We start from the raw sequence: 22,192 nt of genomic DNA on the forward strand, positions 1-22,192 counted from the left end.
CTCACCCGCTGAGCTTCTCCAGCATTTTTGTCTACCTTCGATTTTCCAGCATGTGCAGTTCCTTCTTGAACATTTTATCTATTCCAGCTGTTATCAGACAACTGAACGGTCCTCTCATCAGCCAGAGTGTGGGCCTGACCCATCTGCCTCATTTGAGACCTTTGAACTATTTTAATTGGACTTTATCAGCCTTAAATGTTATATCTTTGCACTGAATGTTATACCCTTTATCATTTACCCGTGTACTGTGGAAGGCTTGATTGCATTCATGTAAAGCCTTTTCTTGGACTGGATAGCACGCACACAAAAGCTTTTCACTGTACCTCCGTGTGACAATATTGAACCAAGCAAGTGGAACCAAAAATGTACAGTTAATCAGGTGCCTTTGGATAATTTTTTCCCATTATACTGGGGGATTGTTAATATGAGAATGGAATACTTCTCAGTCCAATCATAGAGGCATCTTGAAATCTGTCTAGACTGGATACAAACTGCATCAGATGGAGAGTGAATCATCCTCTGCAGGGTTGCATGAAGCAGTCCCAAAGGTGGAGTTGAGCAAGGGTCAGATACTGAGTAAAGCTTCCCCTAGATTGTCCTATCAAACCCTTCTAGATAGACTATAGCACAGGATGAGATGCAGATCCCTCTACATCATTACTCCCAGGTCTGTCCCAGCACAGAATGGGTATTGAGTGAACATCCATCATTACCAGCTGCAATAGTGTAGAGATTGATACAAAAAAAGTGCAAATAGCCTGAATTTCTCTCGTTAATTTCCAATAATATCTACCAGCGCAGAGATAGTGTACGGGGTATTTGCACCATAAAAATTGTAATTGTAATGGAAATTAGTTTTCAACTAAGCCCCAATTTGAATGAAGTTGTAGTATCTCTCTTGGTTAAAACAAGCTGCCAGTCAGACATCCAAATAATACTAACGTGATGCATATAATTGCATTGGATGGCCAGTCCTTAAAACCTCAGCAGGCCCACATTGTTATCATTGGAGCTTTGTGTATGAAGATAAATTGAATCCCGTTCTGGATTTGCCTTTAAGCTTAAATGTGGAAAGACCAAGTTAGAAATCAATACTTTGACATGTCATTTACAATGAGCTACTTTTTCACCAGCACACCTTTTTCCGTTCATCCTGCTCACCTGTGTGACATTCAATTCCCTGGTTTTGAGATCTTGCACTATGAAGAGGGTACTCCTGGCCTTTGAGTCGGTCGTGAAGTTGATGCTTCCTGACACTGGAGGCAGTGAGCAGCGTTCAGGAACAATGCGCAGTGTGTAGGGAACCATGGGCACGGGATAGCTGGGAGACAACTAAAACAAACAAGTTATTCCAGTCAGTGTGGGAAGTTATTTCCAACTTGCTGTTTGTGTTATTGTAGCCTGACCCATGACAGTACCAGTCACACATTAAGGCAAAGGACCACCTAAAAGAGTTTTACAGAGAAGAGGGCTCAGTTGCATCCTCAGTCATGAGGTGACTCTGAGAAGTCTCCCCTCTCCATCACTGGGCATCCTGGGTATAAGATATTTAAGGGCATTTTGGCGGATTTGCACTGCTTTCCCCTCAGGCAGATTTCTAGCAGAGAAGTTCCACTTGTGCTCCTTTCAAAGACCACGGTCAGGATGGCCTTGTGTGGAGGGAGCATTTGAGATCAGAATAAGAAGAAGGAAAGAACTGCAGAAGCTGGTTCTAACCAAAGATAAAGACAAAGTGCCCAAGAAGACAGGTGGGGGATGTTGAATTGTATTCTGCTAGGGACGTGGGGGACTATCCACGACACCAACCAGTTACTCTGTAATTACTCTGTTACTCTGTCATGCCCCTGGGGCATGAACATCGAATTCTCCCAATTCTGTTAGTCCTTGCTGTCTCCTCCCCTTCCTCAGCTCCCCTACTATCTCCTCCCACCCTCCAGCCTTCTGGCTACTCCTCCTTTTCCCTTTCTTGTCCCGACCCACCCCCACCCCCGATCAGTCTGAAGAAGGGTTTCGGCCCGAAACGTTGCCTATTTCCTTCGCTCCATAGATGCTGCTGCACCCGCTGAGTTTCTCCAGCTTTTCTGTGTAACCACCAGTTACTCTGTAATACCTGGCCTGGATGATCACACTGGGGTTGGGAAACCCAAGATAAGATAGTCACTAACCATTTTACTAAGAGGTCCAGAAGAAACCTCTCTCACAGAAAACAGTGCACTTGCATTAGATGAGTTAACCAGAGAAGCCGAATGTTAGGGCTGTTGCAGATGAGGATTGAACAGGATTTAATAGGCAATAGACAATAGGTGCAGGAGTAGGCCATTCAATGTGATCATGGCTGATGCCAGATTTGAAGGTAGGGAGAGAAAAATTAGATTGGAAGTAGGGTTGTGTGAAGCACAGCATGGACACATTATTCCCATCAAATCCATTGCCATCATTTTGTCAGGCAGTCCATTCCAAATCACTAGTCAGTACGTACAATAAACCCAAATAAAATTAAAATAAAATAAATGGTTCTTTATAAATGACAATGACTAATCGTACAGGAAGCTGCAACATAAGACATTCTTACCGCGTGCTGATCCATCACAAGATGATTTTCCAAGAAATCGATGTTAAGATTGCAAAGAGCTCCGTTAAAGATTTTCAATTCAGTCACACCGTCTGGCTGAGGTGGAAGCTGCCACTTCTGTGAAAGTAATCCCGAATATCAGAATACCCGTAAAAGGTTCAAGACTCTCCTCCCTGCTGTGAGGCGTGGACTTTAGTGCACTGCTACCTCCCCCCACCCACAGGCACCAGAGACAATCTGGTCTACAACTGAAGACCATGCGCAGGCATGTTGGATTAGTTAAAATTGGGATCATGGTTGGACACAGACATCGTGGGCCGAAGGGCCTGATCCTGGGCTGCACTGTTGTATCTTCGAACAGTTGGGTCAGGTGCCAAATTGACCTATGTTGGGCGATGTGCTTCTGACACAAATGAGCAGATACCTCCCATGATGCCAGGATAAATACTAAATCAGAAACTTTCAAATATACTGGGATGGGCAACTCTCAATCATAGAGCGATCATAAGGCAATCAGCTCATCACCATAGCCTGACAAAATCCTTATCAGAACAAATATACACCAAGGTTACTGATGGAGCAGCATTATATCATATTCAGTAGGTGGGTCTCACATACTTGGATCTAAGGTACAGGAGTAATGTAATTTCACTTAATCAGAACCACAGTGCAGATATCATTTCTCCCCTCTGGCAATGAAATGCACCACATAATGAAGGCTCTCATCCAAATTGAAAATTTACAGAAGTGAAGGTTAAATGCTGAGCAGCAGCTTGCTGCAGAATCAAGTCTCATTCTCACCTGAATTTGCAGCTGGACAATCCCAGCAATAAGGAATGCAACCACTGCTCCAAACAGCCCAATGGACATCCGTGTGACCGGCCTGTAAATTGGCAGCAAAACAGGGAGAGTTACAAATCAGATGAGAGAGAGAAAGAGCGAGAGAGAGAGAGCGAGAGAGAGACAGAGAGACAGAGAGACAGAGAGAGACAGAGAGACAGAGAGAGACAGAGAGACAGAGAGACAGAGAGAGAGAGAGAGAGAGAGACAGAGAGAGACAGAGAGAGACAGAGAGAGACAGAGAGAGAGAGAGAGAGAGAGAGACAGAGAGAGAGAGAGAGAGAGAGAGAGAGAGAGAGAGAGAGAGAGAGAGAGAGAGAGAGAGAGAGAGAGAGAGACAGAGAGAGAGAGAGAGAGAGAGAGACAGAGAGAGAGAGAGAGAGAGAGAGAGAGAGAGAGAGAGAGAGAGAGACAGAGAGAGACAGAGAGAGAGAGAGAGAGAGAGAGAGAGAGAGAGAGAGAGAGAGAGAGAGAGACAGAGAGACAGAGAGACAGAGAGAGAGAGAGACAGAGAGACAGAGAGAGAGGTAGAGACAGAGAGAGAGAGAGAAGAGAGAGAGAGAGACAGAGAGAGAGAGAGAAGAGAGAGAGAGAGAGAGAGAGAGAGAGATAGAGAGACAGAGAGAGACAGAGAGAGAGAGAGAGAGAGACAGAGAGACACAAAGAGAGGAGAGGAGAGGGGAGGAAGAAGAGGGATCGGCACAGATAGAGGGAAACGGAGGAAGACAGAGAAAACATGAAGGGAGACAAGGAGGACGACTTGGATGGAGATGAGGACGGAGAAGGGAGGGGTGGAGGGTGAAGGAGAGTGAGACAGAGGGAGAGGGAATTGGAAAGGGAGGGGATGGGGAGAGGAAGAGGAAGAGAGGGGGTACTAGAAGCAGCGAAAGATAATTTCCTTGTGTATCTTTTTTACATGCAATACTCTTTCCTACAGTTTGAAGAGCAGAACACGCAATACTCCAAATGTGGTTGAACTAGCATTTCATACAGCCGCAACATGACATTCCAGCACATATACATCACCACCATATGCTTTCTTCTCCACCCTGTCTACCTGTATTGCCCATGTCAGGGAACTATATTCTAGTACCCCTAAGTCCCTCTATTCAACACCACTCCCCAAGCCCCTGCCATTCACCAGGCATGTCCTGGCCTAGTTTAACTTCCCAAAATGCAGATTGTCTGAAGAAGGGTCTCGACCCGAAACGTCACCCATTCCTTCTCTCCAGAGATGCTGCATGTTCCGCTGAGTTAAGGGCCTGTCCCACGAGCATGCAACTCCATGCGGCAAGTGCGACCTAAAGGGCCTGTCCAATGAACCTGCGACTGCATGCGGCAAGCGCGACCAAACCAGAAGCGGGGGCCGCGCGGAGGTCGAGTGAGTGACATGAAGTTCGAGCGAAGTCCGCGTGAAGTTCGCGTGTGACGTACGGTGTCGAGGCGGCTGCGGGCCTGCAGGCCGTTGCCACGCGGAATTTTTGAACACAGTCAGTTTTTCGGAGCCCCGTGCAATGTCGGGATCCAGCTCCGCACAACTCCATGCGGCTCCGGCGATCGAAGTGGGACCACGTTAGGTCGCTCTTGCGCATGGCCGTACGGCATGCCCGTTTGACCACGCCCTTTAGGTCCCGCTTGCCGCATGGAGTCGCATGCTCGTGGGACAGGCCTTTTACTCTAGCATTTTGTGTCTACCTTCAATTTTAAACCAGCATCTGCAGACCTTTACTACACCTGTGGAATACCATTTGTCTGCTCCTGAAGACCCAGACGGGACAACCTACCTGTGCAGGTGGATGCACAGCTCATCCAGGTCAGCATCACCTGTCAGATCGAGGTGCTTTCGACTAAGTGTGCCACATGCGTGGGACTAGAAGTCCACCCTTTCCAGTTTGGATGCGATGGTCAGCCAGTTACAACTCACAGACCCAACTAGCATTCCGTCCGCTCAGGTGGCTGGTCGTGGAAGACAGCACAGCCAAAGTCTGGAACTTCTGCTGCTGGTTTAGGGGAAAAAAAGGTAAAAAAAGGTACAAAATGCTAGAGTAACGCAGTGGGTCAGGCAGCATCTCTGGAGAGAAGGAATGGGTGATGTTTCGGGTCGAGACCCTTCTTCAGACTGATGTCAGGTCCATTGGAGGTTCTGGTTTCTGCATCAGATCCCAGATCACTGCTAACACAGTCCTGGATTCCACTGTTGAAAGGGTCTGTGTGGCTAACATTCACTCTACCAGGATCAACTCTGGGTGATTACTGGGATGCTACTGCCACCTCCTGGAGCAGGACCAAGGCCCCAAGCAGCAACGATGAATCTGCTGCCCTCTCTCTGCGTGTATACGCACTACTGGCAGTCGATGGTGCCCTCACTATTGCTCCTCAATATGTATACCAATTGCTGGCCACTTGGGGCTATGTGGCCCCACAATTTTGTATGGTGGCTGTTTTAGATATTTTACACTAAATGTTGTACCCATTACCTGTGCACTGTGGATGGTGCGATGGGATTTATGTATAGTCTTTTGCTGGACGGCACGCAAACAAAAGCCTTTCACTGTACCTTGGTCTATGTGAAATTAATAAACTAAACTACGAAACACAGCTGCTGGCAAACACAGTGCTGATGGAGAACAGCCAAAAGCATTCTGCTGAATGATGGTCACTGATGTTTCCGGCATGGTTTGCATTGTTTTCTGGGATCTGGGCATTTATTGCCAATCCATAATTGTCCTCCAGAGAGTGAAGAATTGTGAGTCTTCATTTGCATTGTTGGGATGACAAGTTGGCTGGAGAAGTTGGACTTTACATTCAGGTGTTCGGGAGGAATGGTTAGCTTTAAGGGAGGGTTAGTTGGCCAAATGGATTTGGGGATGGGATCGGTGGTTTATATCAACGGGACAATGGTGGAAAGGGTCAAGAACTTCAAATTCCTGGGTGTGCATATTTCCGAAGATCTTTCCTGGTCCCAGCACACTGATGCAATTATAAAGAAAGCACATCAGCGCCTCTACTTCCTGAGAAGACGGCGGAGAGTCGGTATGTCAAAGAGGACTCTCTATAACCTCTGAAGAAGGGTTTCGGCCCAAAACGTCGCCTATTTCCTTCGCTTCATAGATGCTGCTGCACCCACTGAATTTACAGAGTTGACGTGGAAAAGCTTTTCCCACTGAGAGTAGGGAAGATTCAAACAAGGGGACATGACTTGAGAATTAAGGGACTGAAGTTTAGGGGTAACAGAGAGTGGTAGCTGTGTGGAATGAGCTTCCAGTGAAGGTGGTGGAGGCAGGTTCGTTTTTATCATTTAAAAATAAATTGGATAGTTATATGGATGGGAAGGGAATGGAGGGTTATGGTCTGAGCGCAGGTATAAGGGACTAGGGGAGATTATGTGTTCGGCACGGACTAGAAGGGTCGAGATGGCCTGTTTCCGTGCTGTAATTGTTATATGGTTATATGGTTTCTCCAGCAATTTTGTGTACCTCTCTATAACCTCTACAGGTGCACAGTAGAGACTGGTTGCATCGTGGCCTGGTTCGGCAACTTGAGCGTCCAGGAGCGGAAAAGGATGCAGCCACTGCCCAGTCCATCATCGGCTCTGACCTCCCCACCATCGAAGGGATCCATCGCAGTCGCTGCCTCAAAAAGGCAGCCAACATCATCAAGGACCCCACACCATCCTGGCCACGCACTCACCTCTCCGCTACCATCGGGCAGAAGGTACTGGAGCCTGAGATCTGTTACATCCAGGTTAGGGAACAGCTTCTTCCCCATAGCCATCAGGCTATTAAACTCGCCAACATACAGACTCTGAACTGTAACAGCCTAGTGCCGTTTATCTGCTTATCTATGTGTATATTGAACTGAACTGTTCTGTATTTTTGATTACAATATTCTGTTGAGCTGCAGCAAGCAGGGATTTCATTGTCCTATCTGGGACACATGACAATAAATTATCTTGACTTGACTTGACAGTGGTGGCAGGTGAGGGTTGGCCTTTCTCATGTGGGTCAAGGTGGCTGCCTCAAAAGGTGTAAGAGGGATTGGGAGGAGGGAGACAAGCTGGTTGGAGAGGGTCAGCCCTGTAATCCACAATGTATTCTACTCAAAACTGTTAACACCATCATCCCACAGAGACTTGTGGAGAAACTAACCCTGCTGGGCCTCAACACCACCCTGTGTCACTGGATCTTGGACTTTCTGACAGAGAGACCGCAGTCAGTCCGTGTTGGCAAGAACACTTCAGGCTCGATCACGCTGAGCACCGCGGTGCTCCGCTCAAGGCTGTATGCTCAGCCCGCTGTGGTTCACATTGCTCACACATGACTGTGCTGCCAGATTCAGGGACAATAAGATCATAAAATTCGCGGATGACACAACAGTGGTGGGACTCTTCAGCGGAGATGACGAATCAATGTACAGGGAGGAAGTAAAACAACTAGTGGACTGGTGCGGCAAAAATAATCCAGAATTAAATGTCGACAAAACGAAGGAGATGGTTGTCGACTTCAGGAGGGCGCAGCCAAAGCAAACACCCCTCAACATCAGTGGCACCACAGTGGAGAGAGTGGAGAGCATTAAGTTCCTCGGTGTGCAAATTACAGACAGCCTCACCTGGCCCAGGAACACCACTGGGACCGTCAAATGGGCCCATCAGCGACTGCACTTCCTGAGGAAACTAAAACAGGCCTCACTCCCCACCAACATCCTCAGGACTTTCTACAGGGGTACGGTGGAGTCTGTACTCACGTACTGCATAAATACGTGGTACTCCACCTGCAACTGCTCAGACAGAAAGGCTCTGCAGAGGGTAGTGAGGGGAGCAGAGAGGATCATTGGCGTCTCCCTACCCTCGGTACAAGAGCTGTTCCAGAGCCGCTGTCTGCAAAAAGCTCAGAGAATTGCTAAGGACAAACTGCACCCCCTCCACATACACCTGGATCTCCTGCCATCAGGCAAGAGATATCGCAGCATCAAAGCCCGGACTACAAGACTGCTAAACAGCTTCCTGCCACAGGCTGTGAGGCTGCTAAACAGTCACTCTGTACTCACAGTCACTTGATTCTGCGGCTTGGCACGGACACGTTAATAACTGGCACTGGCCACTCAAATCAGCTGCCCCGGACATTTTGATGATTGGTTTTATTGTATTTTAACGTTGTGTTTTACCTGCTTTTAACTATTTATTTATACTGTTCCATCAGGGACTGGATTGTTTCTAATGTTATTATGTGTGAAACGTTTTAAATTTCATGTGCGATGCTCCGCTATTCCCTGGGAAACGTCTTTTCATTTTGCACTGTACAATTGTTGCTTGCAAGATGACAATAATGGTTGATTGATTGATTGATTGATTGATTGATTGATTGATTGAAAGCATTCCATTAACATTCTCACCATACAAAGGGAGCCATTCCCTCAATATCCCTGTTAGGAACAGAACCTTGCATGCAAGACCCCTGTAGTTGAGAGACGGACCGTCAGAACTCTATGAGAAGACCCACCAAACCTATGTTAAGGGATTACAAGAATTGCCCTGATACAGTGTGGTTCAGCTGAATGAGTTTCCAAAGGAGCCCAGGCATCAGGAGGTAAGAAGGTTACGCCCTGTGATGAGATATTCACATGGGTTGAGGTGAGAGGGGTGAAGCAGAGACATGTGGTTCTTACTGTAACAGCAAGTTTATCTTCTCAAACTGAGGATAGATGATTCCTTCAAATATCGGCAACAGGAACAGCACAAAGAACAGGTTCAGGCTCTGGAATAGAGTAGAGACATGGAAATAAAGGGAGGGATGTAACTTAGAACAGCCCCTGTCCACTGTGGGGATAACAAGACCTTGCTCCTGGATGATAAAGGCTGCCTCCCTTCCTCAACGACCCAAGGCTTCACCTCAGCTCCCTGTGACTGGGACGTTCTGACCGCCTTCCCACTCACTTCCAGGTTTACGCCCCTCCCCCACTGATTCTGGGGTTCAACCCTCTCCCCACTGACAGGTTCATGCCCCTCCCCCACTGACAGGTTCGTGCCCCTCCCCCACTGACAGGTTCATGCCCCTCCCCCACTGAGGGGTTCACTATTTCAAGCTCCATATTCCCAGTACCCTTTGGGCAATAAGAGATTCCTCCTCTCCATACCAATCCATCCACCAACGACTTTAGTTCCCAGCCACCTGTTGTTTGCCTCCTGCACTAAGAGAAGCAGTAAATGGGAACCAAGGGAATCTAGGCTCCTCACAATTTTATACAGGACAATTTTCCTTCAGCTATTTCTATTCTAAGGAAAAAAAAAACCAGCCGATCTGATTTTGTGTCCCACTCACTGCCTCTCTGAGAGTCATTTCCCCCCGGCTTTGACTATGGGATTCATGGTTTGTGTGTCAGCCCTTTGGTAAAGGAACCTAACACTGATCTATGATATTCCTGCCACTTTACCTTTATTACCCAGATAATGTCTGGGGTATAAATGTCCCTGTAAATGCAATGGCCCAACACCCTGACACCCTCACGAGCAGCAACCAAAACATTGTTCCCATTCCCTCCACCACTTCACCTTCCAGACCCTGTCACCCACTGAATGGTGTGTGGTCCCTGTACCTGCAGCTGGTCAGGTTTCAGTGTGATTGATCCCATGCTGAGCTCCATCTCATGGGCCTGTAGAGTCCACCGTGAGCCCTGTTGCTCATAGAGTGCCCAGTACATTGGCATCAGTGGGTATAACACCAACAGGTTGTATAGCTTCTTGGCATCACTGATGAGATCTTGCTGAAATACAAAAAAGTTCAAGCAGTAAATGTAATATCTGTCCATCACAATAGTGCCCTTATCCTAATTTCTGCCCACATTCCTGATGTCCTTAGCCTCAAGAACAACTTCTATCTAACTCCTTTCAATATATTCAATAACTTGGCCTCTGTGCTGTGAGCATTACACAGCTTCATCTCACTCTGGGTCAAGGCATTTCTTCCCATCCATGTCCCAAAAGGCCAACTCCTATCCTTATAGTGTGATTCTTGGTCCTGGTCTCCTTGACATCAGCAACATCTTTCCTGCATCTAATCTGTCCAGTCGTGTCAGGAATTTAAAAGTTGAATTAGGTCTCCTGTTATCCTTCTAAACTCCAGCAAATACAAACCTAGTCATCCCAAGTCCTCTTCACACATCAGTCCTGTCATCTCAGAGATCAATCCAGTGAAACTCTGCTGTACTCTCACCATCCCTCAGAAATGCACACATTACTCAAGTTGTGTGCTCACCGAGACCCTGTACAGTTGCAGTAAGACATCCCAACACTTGAATCTTCTCACTACAAAGCCTTGCCATCTCCTGCACTTGCTGCAACTACATGTTTACTTTCTTTGATCAGTTTACAATCTGCATTTAGATGGACTTGCATTACTTCAGCATGTCCCAAACCATGGCATGGCTAACACAATGTATAATCCATTGAAACATTGCATCCAATTTGCATTCAGTAAGTTCCCATTAACAGTTATGATAAGAGCCAATCTTTTTTATCACGTTGACTAACGGATAAATAGAGGCTGCAACTCCAGGGAGAATCTTCTTGATCTTCATTGAGCAAATGTCATGGAATCCTTGACGAAGGGACAGAAAGGATCTCGGTTTAGTGTTTTACGTGCTGCAAATGTACACTCAGGACTCTACTGGATTGTCAGTTGTATCCTGGGGAGATGGGGGCGGTGAGCTCACAACCTTCAGAGTTTGAAGTAATAAAATGTGGCATATCCTCCATCAATCCCAGCCCGCTCATTCTAAGTGCACATTGACAAGAAGCAGTGAGAATGGAACGGGGTGGTGACCAAATACAACTCTGGGAAGGTAATGAGATGAACATTCAAATCATCCTGCCTGGTATCCATTTTCAGGTATGGGGTGAGCCAGAATCAGCAACAGAGAGGGTCCACTTTCTACTGCAGAGAAGGAGTGTTCATGGCAGGACGTTAACAAAATAAGTGGAAAACAATGGTCGTTTAATATTAATACATTCATTGGATGATAATGTATCCTCCGGAGACCCCATCAACCACCAACTCCCAGCAGAATTGAAAATGCTTTTGTAAAATATATCAAATCCTAGGAGAACACGACTCCATCACTAACACCTGCTACATTATACACTTGCACTACTAATCGTTCAATACACCTGAACCTGGAATCTAAAGAACTATCATTCAATGCAGTTGAGTTAAGAACAGTGGCACTGGAGAAAATATTACACCAAGTTCCCTGCATTATCGTGCAGGGTATGGACATCAGTGGACCTCCCAGTGCTACCATGGCGAGTCATTGCATTAGCCATTACACGTAGTTACCTACCTCATAGCGTGGGTCGGCCCAGTCCAACCAATGCTCCCTGGCCTTCTCATTCTTCTTATTCCTGAGCCACTTGATCTTGTTTTTCAGGGCGCTCTGCATAACCCAAACATGACATGTTTAATACGTTGAGCAGACAGGCAACAGATGGGTGCTTATCGCATTATCCATGCGAGGATGACATGGATTCGCAGCATGGTTAACATAGATGCTTTGGAGCTCATCAAGGCCATTGGAAGTGAACTTGATCAATGATGCATTAGTTAAATAGCGAGTAAAACTAAATCTAAATCACCAACACAAAAAGATTAGAGTGCACATAATGGTTAAACGTCATCAAGACGATATTTTTAAAGACTCCAGGGCAATTACAGTATGGTTCAGATACAGAATAGTGGTCTCCATTCATTGACTACTTGAATGTAGCAGATGCAGTATAATGTGGATAAATGTGAGGTTATCCACTTTGGTGGCAAAAACAGGAAAGCAGACTATTATCTGAATGGTGGCCGATTAGGAAAAGGGGAGATGCAACGAGACCTGGGTGGCATGGTACACCAGTCATTGAAAGTAGGCATGCAGGTGCAGCAGGCAGTAAAGAAAGCGAATGGTATGTTAGCATTCATAGCAAAAGGATTTGAGTATAGGAGCAGGGAGGTTCTACTGCAGTTGTACAGGGTCTTGGTGAGACTACACCAAGTACAGTTTTGGTCTCCAAATCTGAGGAAGGACATTATTGCCATAGAGGGAGTGCAGAGAAGGTTCACCAGACTGATTCCTGGGATGTCAGGACTTTCATATGAAGAAAGATTGGTGAATCTCTGGAATTCTGGTGAAAAGTGTTGAATCTCTGGAATTCTCTGCCACAGAAGGTAGTTGAGGCCAGTTCATTGGCTATATTTAAGAGGGAGTTAGATGTGGCCCTTGTGGCTAAAGGGATCAGAGGGTATGTGGAGAAGACAGGTACGGGATACTGAGATGGATGATCAGCCATGATCATATTGAATGGCGGTGCAGACTCGAAGGGCCGAATGGCCTACTCCTGCATCTATTTTCTATGTATCTATGTATCTATGTAAAACTTTTTAAATCTCTTTCCTCGACGTAATTGAGATTTTTTCATCGGATCTCCGTCTGCACTGCGGCTTTAACATCATAGAGCTGGCGGTCCCTTTGTTAGGGATCGACTGCGGGAGCTCCAACCGCAGGAGCATCGACCGCCCTGATCGTAGGAGCTTCGATCGCCCCGACTGCGGAAGTTTCGATTGCCCCTGACCGCGGGAGAAAAGGAGGAAAGATGGTATGTTATTTGCCTTCCAACACAGTGGGGAATGTGAGTTCGCCGAAAAAACAAGATGGACGTGCTGCCTGCACTGGTGAGGGCTCGGAGGGAGTGCCGTGAGTGCAGTGATCTGAGTGTTCTGCGGGGTCATGGCTCCATGAGGATATCCCGGAGTCTAGTGCGAGTGTGGACGGCTTTCTGACTGATCGGGCGGGCAGGGACTGCAGAGAGAGTGACAGCGGTCGGTACAACTCTGGTCACATCACAGTGAAGGAGCGTGTGTGTAGCCCGGACATTGAACTGATGGCTGTTGCAGTCTCCGCTTATGCTGTGTGCCCTGGGGATTCTCACACGCCATTGTGGTGGCTGTTTAAGTCTTTGTGAATTTTTCTGTGCTTATGTATCTTATTGCTTTTGTGTGAGACTGTTGGCAAATCAAATTCCTTGTATATTTACATACATGGCTAATAAATTAATTCCAATAAATTAATTAATTCCAATAAATTAATTAATTCCAAAAAATTAGTCACAATAAATTAATTAATTACAATAACTCACTGCACATTTGCCTTGCTACAGGTTAACTGATAATGAACTGAGCTCTGTCCCTTTTCCATTGGTCAGGAGGCTACACCTTGTTGCACAGTGCACCACTTACCCATGTGGCAGAGAAGACTTTGCAGAACAGGTTACCAGATGGTGGGTAGATCTTGTACCTGGGTGTGCCTACTCCAAAGATCACTGAAAAACAAGACAGCTTACGTCGGGCATTGAGCATTCTTTCTCTCAAGTCACTCAATCAGATCGTGTCACATCTGAAATACAGCAGTCAATGCTGCAGATTACACACCAAAGAGCCCGCACTACCTTCTCCTGGGCCTGTTCCCTCCAGACATTAACTATCGATACAATTAAATTAAGATAGATTTTCCCTTGATCTGTCTAGGGCCAGTGGTGCCCCGTTCAGCCCTAGATTAGTCATAAAACCTCACATCATCAGCCCACTCCATCTCACAAACCAGCCTTCACCCACAACCCCTCTCCCACCACCATTGACTCCATCTACACTTCACGTTGCCTCAAGACAGCAGCCCAGCAGCCAACATAAGAAAGTACCATTCTCACTTAATCATTCTCTCTTCTCATCCCTACCATCGAGCAGAACATACAGAAGGTTGAAAGCACAAGCCACCAGATTCAAGGACAGATTCCTTCCCACTGTTATCAGACTCTTGAACCCATCAATAGCAAAGGGATGTATTTCCTAAATTCCATTCTACCTCATTTTGGTCCATGCACTTTGTAAAATCTGCACTTTCCCTTCACTCTGTGTCCATTCTTTTTGTTGTCCTCATGTATACTTGTAATTATAATCATGTGTGGACTTTTTTTTACTTGGATAGCACGCAAAAGATTTTCACTGTACCTCAGTACATAGAAACATAGAAACATAGAAAATAGGTGCAGGAGTAGGCCATTCGGCCCTTCGAGCCTGCACCGCCATTCAATATGATCAAGGCTGATAATAAACCAATGCCCATTTCATCCCATCACCTGGCCCTCTTATTTTCATAATACCTGTCTTCTCTTCCTCTCATTTATTTTTGCCATTTTATTTGTATTTCTTCAAAATTATTCTTGAACTACATCTCACAAGATTTTCATCACCCTTTCAACTTTCCCTTCTGGCTGTAGACTCTACATCTCTCTTGGGGCACCTTTTAAAGATAGATTTTAACCAGATAATACAAAACAAAAGAGAGAAGTGGCTCAGGCTCAGGAATAACGGACCCAGGCAGCTGAACTACTGGCCAGAGAGGTGCAGTCACCAGAGACATAGACGGCAGTGGGACTTGTTTGACATCCAGCTAGAAATCCAGACCTCAACAGAGAGACCAATGAAACCATGGAAATATTGCCAGATCTTACTGTGCAGGGTCCACACTTTGCCCACTGAAAATAGATCAACACAAGGTGAAACTTACCTAGAGCCACCAATACGGCTATTGAACAAACTCCAAATGCAAGGGGAAAGCAGTCTGCATTGAGACACTTGACATCCTCTGGAATTAGAGACAAGGAATTGTTCATTATACCAGTAACTAGTATCACTTCCACCATAGCCTCCTAGTTCTACATGTAAAGTGTAATATCCATCACTCAGTTATTGCTGCATTATAGTTAGATAACAGGACCAGTGACCAGGCAGTAATATGCACATGTTATGGTGTTAGTACTGACATCATACAACACTGTGCATTTACCAAACTGTTATACACAGATGTTACAAAAATAAACACATTTGCGATACTCCAGAACCCAACGGTAAGGCATCATCAGCAGTGGCATTATATATGTCACATACCAACACCTAGTGGTCAGGCAAGGACATGTAAAGGTTAAACAGAGGAGTAACCAGGACGTGGTAACATAAAAACTAAGAACAGAAATAGACTATCTGAACCTTTCTGTTTCTCCATGATTCAGTAAAATAATAGCTGATATTAATCTGAATTGATGTTAAAATACTTTCTTTTTCTATTTCCATATCCCGTAACTTCCTTTGTTACCACAAATCTATTGATCTCTGATTTGAATAGACACAGATATTGGGCATTCAGTTTTCTAGAATGAAAGATTCCAAAGATTGATAACCTTTGGGGCAAATAAATATTTCATCTGAAGGGAGCAAGAAAGATGATTACCAGAATTAATTAAATATGCAAATATACCACAGCAAGTTTTTATGAACGGGAAAATATTGGGAATATTTCACCATATTTCCCTTGGGAAATCCAAGACAGTGTTATGCATCTCTTTGGGAGATACCTGAGGTTGGCGGGTAAGGAGAGCTGCTGGATGTCAGAGATGGTCAAAGATGCTGGGTCATATATATCACTGGATGCCTCTGAGCGAGAGTAGATATCACTGGAAGAGAATGGAGCACATCAAATAGCACTCGAGGATGTTGTCTCATCTCAGATAACATTCAAAGTCAATGAGATTCAAATATTACTGCAAAGCAGTAGAATGGATCACATATCACTGGAATCAGGGCAGAAGTTAGGGGGAAATGATTAGATAACGCTGGGGCAGATTGATTATCACTGCGAGACTGCAACATGCAGGTATCACTGGAAGTGAATAAAGCACATGAAATGAAACTGCAGGCCATCAGGACAGATCAGCTACCATTGGAAGAGATAAGATATTGCTTGAAGTCACAGACACAGATCAGAATCAGCTTCAATCCATCGTACGTCAAGCATCAATGGAGGACAGCAACATTGATCAGATATCACTGGGAGTCGCTTTGGCACAACTAGATCTCAATCAGTTCACTGTTGTGAAGTGAATTGCAATATAAAGATTCCTTCATCACAGCCTCACTAAAGACCATGTGTGCAGGAAGGAACTGCAGATGCTAGTTTAAGCCAAAGATAGACACAAAATGCTGGAGTAACTCAGCGGGCCAGGCAGCATCTCTGAAGAGGTGGAATGGGCGACGATTTGGGTCGAAACCCTGCTTCAGACTGTTACCTACTCACTAAAGACAATGATGGGGACTTCTACAAGCAGGTTTATTTGTGGAGACTGCTCTCGCTGGCAATGTCTCTACTAATTTGGATTCGTGCTGAGAGGAACACCTAGACTTGCAGGAAGTCCAGGCACTGACCGATGGCAGTGCAATCACCTGGGCTTGTTCCCACTCTCAGTATTCCCCACACCTGCCACTTGCCCCAGGCAGGCAGGACTGAGCACAAAGCCAGCCAGGTGTGACCTCAGCCACGGCTGTCTTTCCCACCCCGTCACCGGTTCACCGCCTCACTCGACAAGATCTCTCACCTCGCAAAATCGGTACGCAAATCCCGGAAATCAAAGATGCCAAATTTACAGAAAAGTAGAAAAGTGAAAAGTACGTCCAGTATTGTTTCTCCTGCAAACGAGAAACAAACTCTGTTATTAATGTCACACTTCCTACCACACCTCTCTCTGTACCTCCCCTCGCACCTACCCCCACAGCTCCTCCCTGCACTTCTCTACAGACTTGACCCCCCTCCCCAACACTCCTCCCACACTGCCCCCCCCCCCCCCCCCCCCCCCCCCCCCACAACCTTCTCCCCACACCTTCAACCCCACACCACAACTCACACTGCCCTCCACAACTGCCTAGCTAAACTAATCTCCTCAACCTGCATGTAGAACATAGAACAGAATAAAATACAGCATGGGAAAAGGCTCTTCAGCCCACAATGTTTGAGCCAAGCTGAGCCAATTTCATCTGCCTACACATGATCCTTACCCCTCGATATCCATGTGCCTAACTAATAGCCTCTTAAATACCACTCTTATATCTTCAGTCCGAAGAAGGGTCTCCACCCGAAACGTCACCCACTCCTTCTCTCCAGAGATGCTACCTGGCCCGCTGAGTTACTCCAGCATTTTATGTCCATCTTCGATTTAAACCAGCATCTGCAGTTCTTTCCGACCCACACTCACATCTGCCTCCCACCACACAGGCACCCACTACTCTGCATAAAAAAACTTACACCGGCAACTCCTTTAAACTTTCTCCCCTTCACCTTTAAGCTATTCCTTCCAGTTTTAACACTGGGAAAAAGGTTCTGACAGTCTATCCTATCTATGCCTTTCATATTTTATACACTTCTATCAGGTCTACCCACATCCTCCCATGTTCCAGAGAAAACTCAAGTTCATCCAACTGCTCTCTGTAGCAAATACCCTCTAATCCAGGCAGCATTCTGGTAAACCTCTTCTGCACCTCACCAAAGCCTCCACATTTTTAGTGTAATGGGGTGACCAGAACTACACTCTATACTCTCAATTCTATACCCAATTAGCTAGCTCTCACTGGATACTATGCGATCTAACCTTCCAGAGCAGGCCTTCCATGACCAACATTATCAAAGGCCTTGGTGAAGTCCATATAAGTCCATGGTCCATCTATGGCCCTGCCAAACCTTTTTGTTACTTCTTAAACTTAATCAAATTCATGAACCTCAAACTTCCATGCACAAAACCATGCTGACTTACAGTATCCCTAATCAACCCCTCCCTGCCTTTGCAAATTCCTCTGAATCCTCTCCAGTAACATCCCTAATCAACCGTTGCCTTTGCAAATTCCTCTAAATCCTCTCCAGTAAGGGCTCCCATCATTTTATTTCCTAGCTTCACACAATGCCGTTGGATATTCCTGATAAGGCCCCAGAGATTTATTTACCTTTGTATGTATTCCCATGACCTTTTCCATGATTCAGACATTAGTAAATTGAATCTAACTCACAGAATAATTAATTAAAATTAGCTAACATTTTTAGCAGTGAGCAAGTTAAAAGATTGAATGGCAGACTAGACTTGATGGGCCGAGTGGCCTAATTCTACTACTATTCCTTATGACCTTATGACCTTATACTGCTGAGATGAGCTGTTGCTAGACTCCATTCAAGGCCACTTCCATCCTTCCTTGGGTCAATCTTTTAACATGTCTCCCGAACCATCCCAAAGTCTTAGAGACACCGAGGCAATCTGTCCTCACCTCTTTCATACCAATTTGATCAGCACCAAAGTGTGACAAGTTGGATTGGATGCTGCCGAATCCCAAACTAATGAGGAAGAGTCCAATGGCGGAACCAACCCTGCAAACAGAGAGAGTCCGGTCAATGCAATAACATTCGATGGTTGAGAAGGTTAGAGAGCATTGGGAACATTGAGAACTCATTTAATGTGGACGAAACAGAGTAAAAAAAAAATCCTTCTCAACCCCTCGCGCCTGTTGAGAGAGCAGCCATTCCTACACAGTTGCAGTTTCTACAGAGAGGCATCATTCCACTTTGCTGGGCAGATGTAGGGAAGGGATATGAGATAATAATACCATGAATGACAATATCAGGGCTGGTCAGTCTGATGATGGTGATCGGCTGGTCTCGTGATTCCCAATGCCAACGTGATGATATGTCACGCATGCCTGGTATTCATTATGAAGGGAGCAGAGAGATTGTTATCAGGGGTTTTGGAAAGGAAGAGCCCTGGTCCAATTTACAATGGGTTTACCCCAATCCATCGGTTTCTCAATTTAATTCCATCTTTTGGTCCTCACTTTGCTCCACGTGCCATGGGCCTGGGTTAAAGTGGATAGAATAGCTACACAAAATGGGCTTCATGCCCACATGCCTTTCAACCACATCTAGTCAGGCACCCCCATTGATAGACAAAGTGTGGACAGGGGCAAATGTATGAGGGCGCATCAGTTTGGTGCTCAATCTAATGCCATTCTCATCCAGGGACATTTGTAGACCTTTGTTAATTCCAAGGACCAAAACAATGTTGTGGTCAGTTTTAGCCTCACTTGGTTGCCCATAACCATGGTGAAGGTTCAGCTGCTGTTTTGAAACTCTGGCCTCATTTAAGATCTGTGCCACCCAGGGTATCATGTGGGCAACTCACCATACTTGGCATAGGAGATGGGCCGAGAGCATTCACCGGCAGGGAAAGGTACCATGGCTGAGCAATAGGGATGGTTTGATTTACTTGGTTGAGGGTGTGATTACAAGTCGTTCTGGAGAGAAGCAAGCCGTGTTATTTTTGTGAACCTTGGACATTCGCTCCTGTACATACAGGACCAAAAATAGATTGTGTAAGAGCCTTGGGGCGACCTGTGCATGTGTACATTGCCAGCATCAAACTGAGCGAGGAACAAAGAAGCCAGTGAAATCAATGGTGGTGGTCATTCTGTGAGGTCCCAGACACACTACAGTTGGACCTCACCACCCACACTCACCTACGACAGGTTCATATACTCACCCTGGCATCCCAATTGGTATTGGATAAGCAGTAGCCGACAAAAGAGTGGCACCACCCAGGAATATGATGGAGAATATGAGAATGCTCCTGGAATCCAAGATGGTGAAGCCAAGAATTAGAAACAATGTCACATCATGGACTCCTTACTGCTGTCCTATGATTACCCACCATTTCCTAAATGTACAAAGTTTTATGTATCCAATGCACAGGTAAGTTTAAGAAAGAACTGCAGATGCTGGTAAAATCGAAGGTAGACACAAAATGCTGGAGAAACTCTGCGGGTGAGGCAACATCTAAGGAGAGAAGGAATTGGCCTTCTCTCGAAACATCGCCAATTCCTTCTCCCCATAGCTGCTGCCTCACCCGCTGAGTTTCTCCAGCATTTTGTGTCTACCAAAGCACAGGCACTTTGATCTAAATAGAAACATCATATCTATTTGTACAGGGGATGATCATTTTGCACTTTATAACAATGTCGGCTCCTTGATAGAACTGTTCAATTAATCCCTAATGCTGTACCCATACCACCAACTTGTTGTGTTTATATGTCTAATTGCTGTGTGAGGGGTAATAGAAAATCTACTGACACGTGCTCATAAAATTAGCCGCATGAAACATTTCCCTTCTTCTCACATCCTCACTTCCTCACTTCATCAAAGCATCCTCACTTCATCCATCACAGTCTGGTTCGGCAGTCTCGACTCACTCTCCCGGAAGAAATTACAGCGCATCATCAACAGAGCATCTAAAATTATTGGCTTACCCCTACCATCCCTTGAATCACTTTACCACAAACGGACATTACACAGAGCCCGCAAGATCATCTCTGATCCTACTCACCCTGCACACTATGCCTTTCAGCTACTGCCCTCTGGGAGGCGCTACAGGACAATTGCCTCAAAAACAAACCGCTTTAAAAACAGTTTCATTCCCACTGCAATTAACATTTTAAACTCTGTACGGTGAGGAATAAGAATAAGCATGGCCCTTATGTATTATGTAATGTATCTGTTTGTATGTATATCTATGCTATATGTTTAATGTTTGATGAAATGTTGGAACCTGTACCGAGCTGTACTGATAACAAATTCCACCAGCCTGGCTGTGTGGTCATTAAAATACAATACAATACAATACAATACATCTCATTTAATGTACCCAATTTAAAAGTGCACCTTCTGATCACCTTCTGCCACTGTTTAACCTCTACATCTCCAATGGATTCCCTCTTAAGCTTCTCTTATCAAATCCCCTAATAATTTTGAACCGTTATGTCAACTTATTATGTGGAACTTCTCTGCAACCTTTCCCGCTCTATTATTAGAACAATTTCTCTAAGGTCGTCCCAAGTATTACACGTTGCTTCTCATGAGCACATTTATCCTTGGTTAGACTGAAGCTTGAGTATAGTGTGGAAAGAGGTCAGGAACTCCACAAACTTACACTAGCTTATCAAGGCAGGCTCAAAGAAGTAGGAGTCCACTCTTTGGGCAAACTTAATGAAGTTTTAAAGATTATGACATATATTGTTCCAGTTGGCAGTATGGGTAATGGAGGATTGGTCTCATGTTATATGTTGTAAATTGAGAGATATCCTTCCCCTTCCCCTTTCTTCCCCAAAACCACCCCCACCCCACCCCCTCACTGTCATTCTTTCTCCCTGTTTCCAGCCATCTACCCAATCCATACTCATAATTTTATAGACCTCAATCATGTTCCCTCTTAAACTTTTCCCTTTAAGAGAAAACAAACCAAGCCTCTCCAGTCTCTCCTTATAACTGAAGCACGCCATCCCAGGGCACATGCTGGTGAGTCACCTTTGCACCCTCTACAGCACTATCTAGAGCTTTTAGGAGAAGCACATTCCAGATTTCCTATGCCTCTTTGGCAAAGCAGCATTTCCTGACAGAACCCTGGACAACCATTTTAAAGTATCACCCTTGTTCTGAACTGCCCCACCAAAGGTAATATTTTATACCTCCCCCAACAGATCATTTAAACCCCTGCATCCCAAAGAGATTCCTTCTTAAGCGTCTGAGAGGGATCGCCTCATACCTGTATCGACCACAGACGTAGTCGGAGAGGAAGGCTCCCAAGATGGTGAAGGTTGTTGCAAAGAAGGTGAAGACATGGTAGAGAGATGTGGCCTTGCTCTCAGACAGGGAGAGTCCATCAGTGAAGAACAACACCAGGATAGCTTAAATGAGACACACAAGGGGCAATGAGAAGGGCATTCACAAACATTGGTAACCAACAGAGCTGAAGTAACCTTTCTGGGGCAAATCAGTGAGTGATTAAAACTGTTCAACTATTTCCTTTACGCTGTAAGTCAGTGGTAGCACCCT

General features: G+C 45.5%; 1 protein-coding gene across 4 annotated transcripts in view; it reads right to left on the minus strand.

The window, feature by feature from the left end:
• The window catches only part of LOC129710229 (peptide transporter family 2-like), a 67,865-nt gene that overhangs the window by 17,421 nt on the left and 28,252 nt on the right, over positions 1-22,192 (minus strand). For all 4 annotated transcript variants that reach the window (XM_055657076.1, XM_055657077.1, XM_055657080.1 and 1 more), the window contains 12 exons: positions 21,903-22,044; positions 19,848-19,934; positions 18,583-18,682; positions 16,872-16,962; positions 15,011-15,088; positions 13,684-13,766; positions 11,747-11,839; positions 10,004-10,171; positions 9,077-9,165; positions 3,374-3,455; positions 2,573-2,689; positions 1,162-1,332 (listed from right to left, as the gene is read on the minus strand). In XM_055657076.1, coding sequence (XP_055513051.1) covers positions 1,162-1,332; positions 2,573-2,689; positions 3,374-3,455; positions 9,077-9,165; positions 10,004-10,171; positions 11,747-11,839; positions 13,684-13,766; positions 15,011-15,088; positions 16,872-16,962; positions 18,583-18,682; positions 19,848-19,934; positions 21,903-22,044 — 1,301 coding nt within the window. The remainder of the gene's footprint in view (positions 1-1,161; positions 1,333-2,572; positions 2,690-3,373; positions 3,456-9,076; positions 9,166-10,003; positions 10,172-11,746; positions 11,840-13,683; positions 13,767-15,010; positions 15,089-16,871; positions 16,963-18,582; positions 18,683-19,847; positions 19,935-21,902; positions 22,045-22,192) is intronic.

The sequence above is a fragment of the Leucoraja erinacea genome, chromosome 27, assembly GCF_028641065.1.
Source record: "Leucoraja erinacea ecotype New England chromosome 27, Leri_hhj_1, whole genome shotgun sequence".
NCBI classification, from domain to species: Eukaryota; Metazoa; Chordata; class Chondrichthyes; order Rajiformes; family Rajidae; genus Leucoraja; species Leucoraja erinaceus.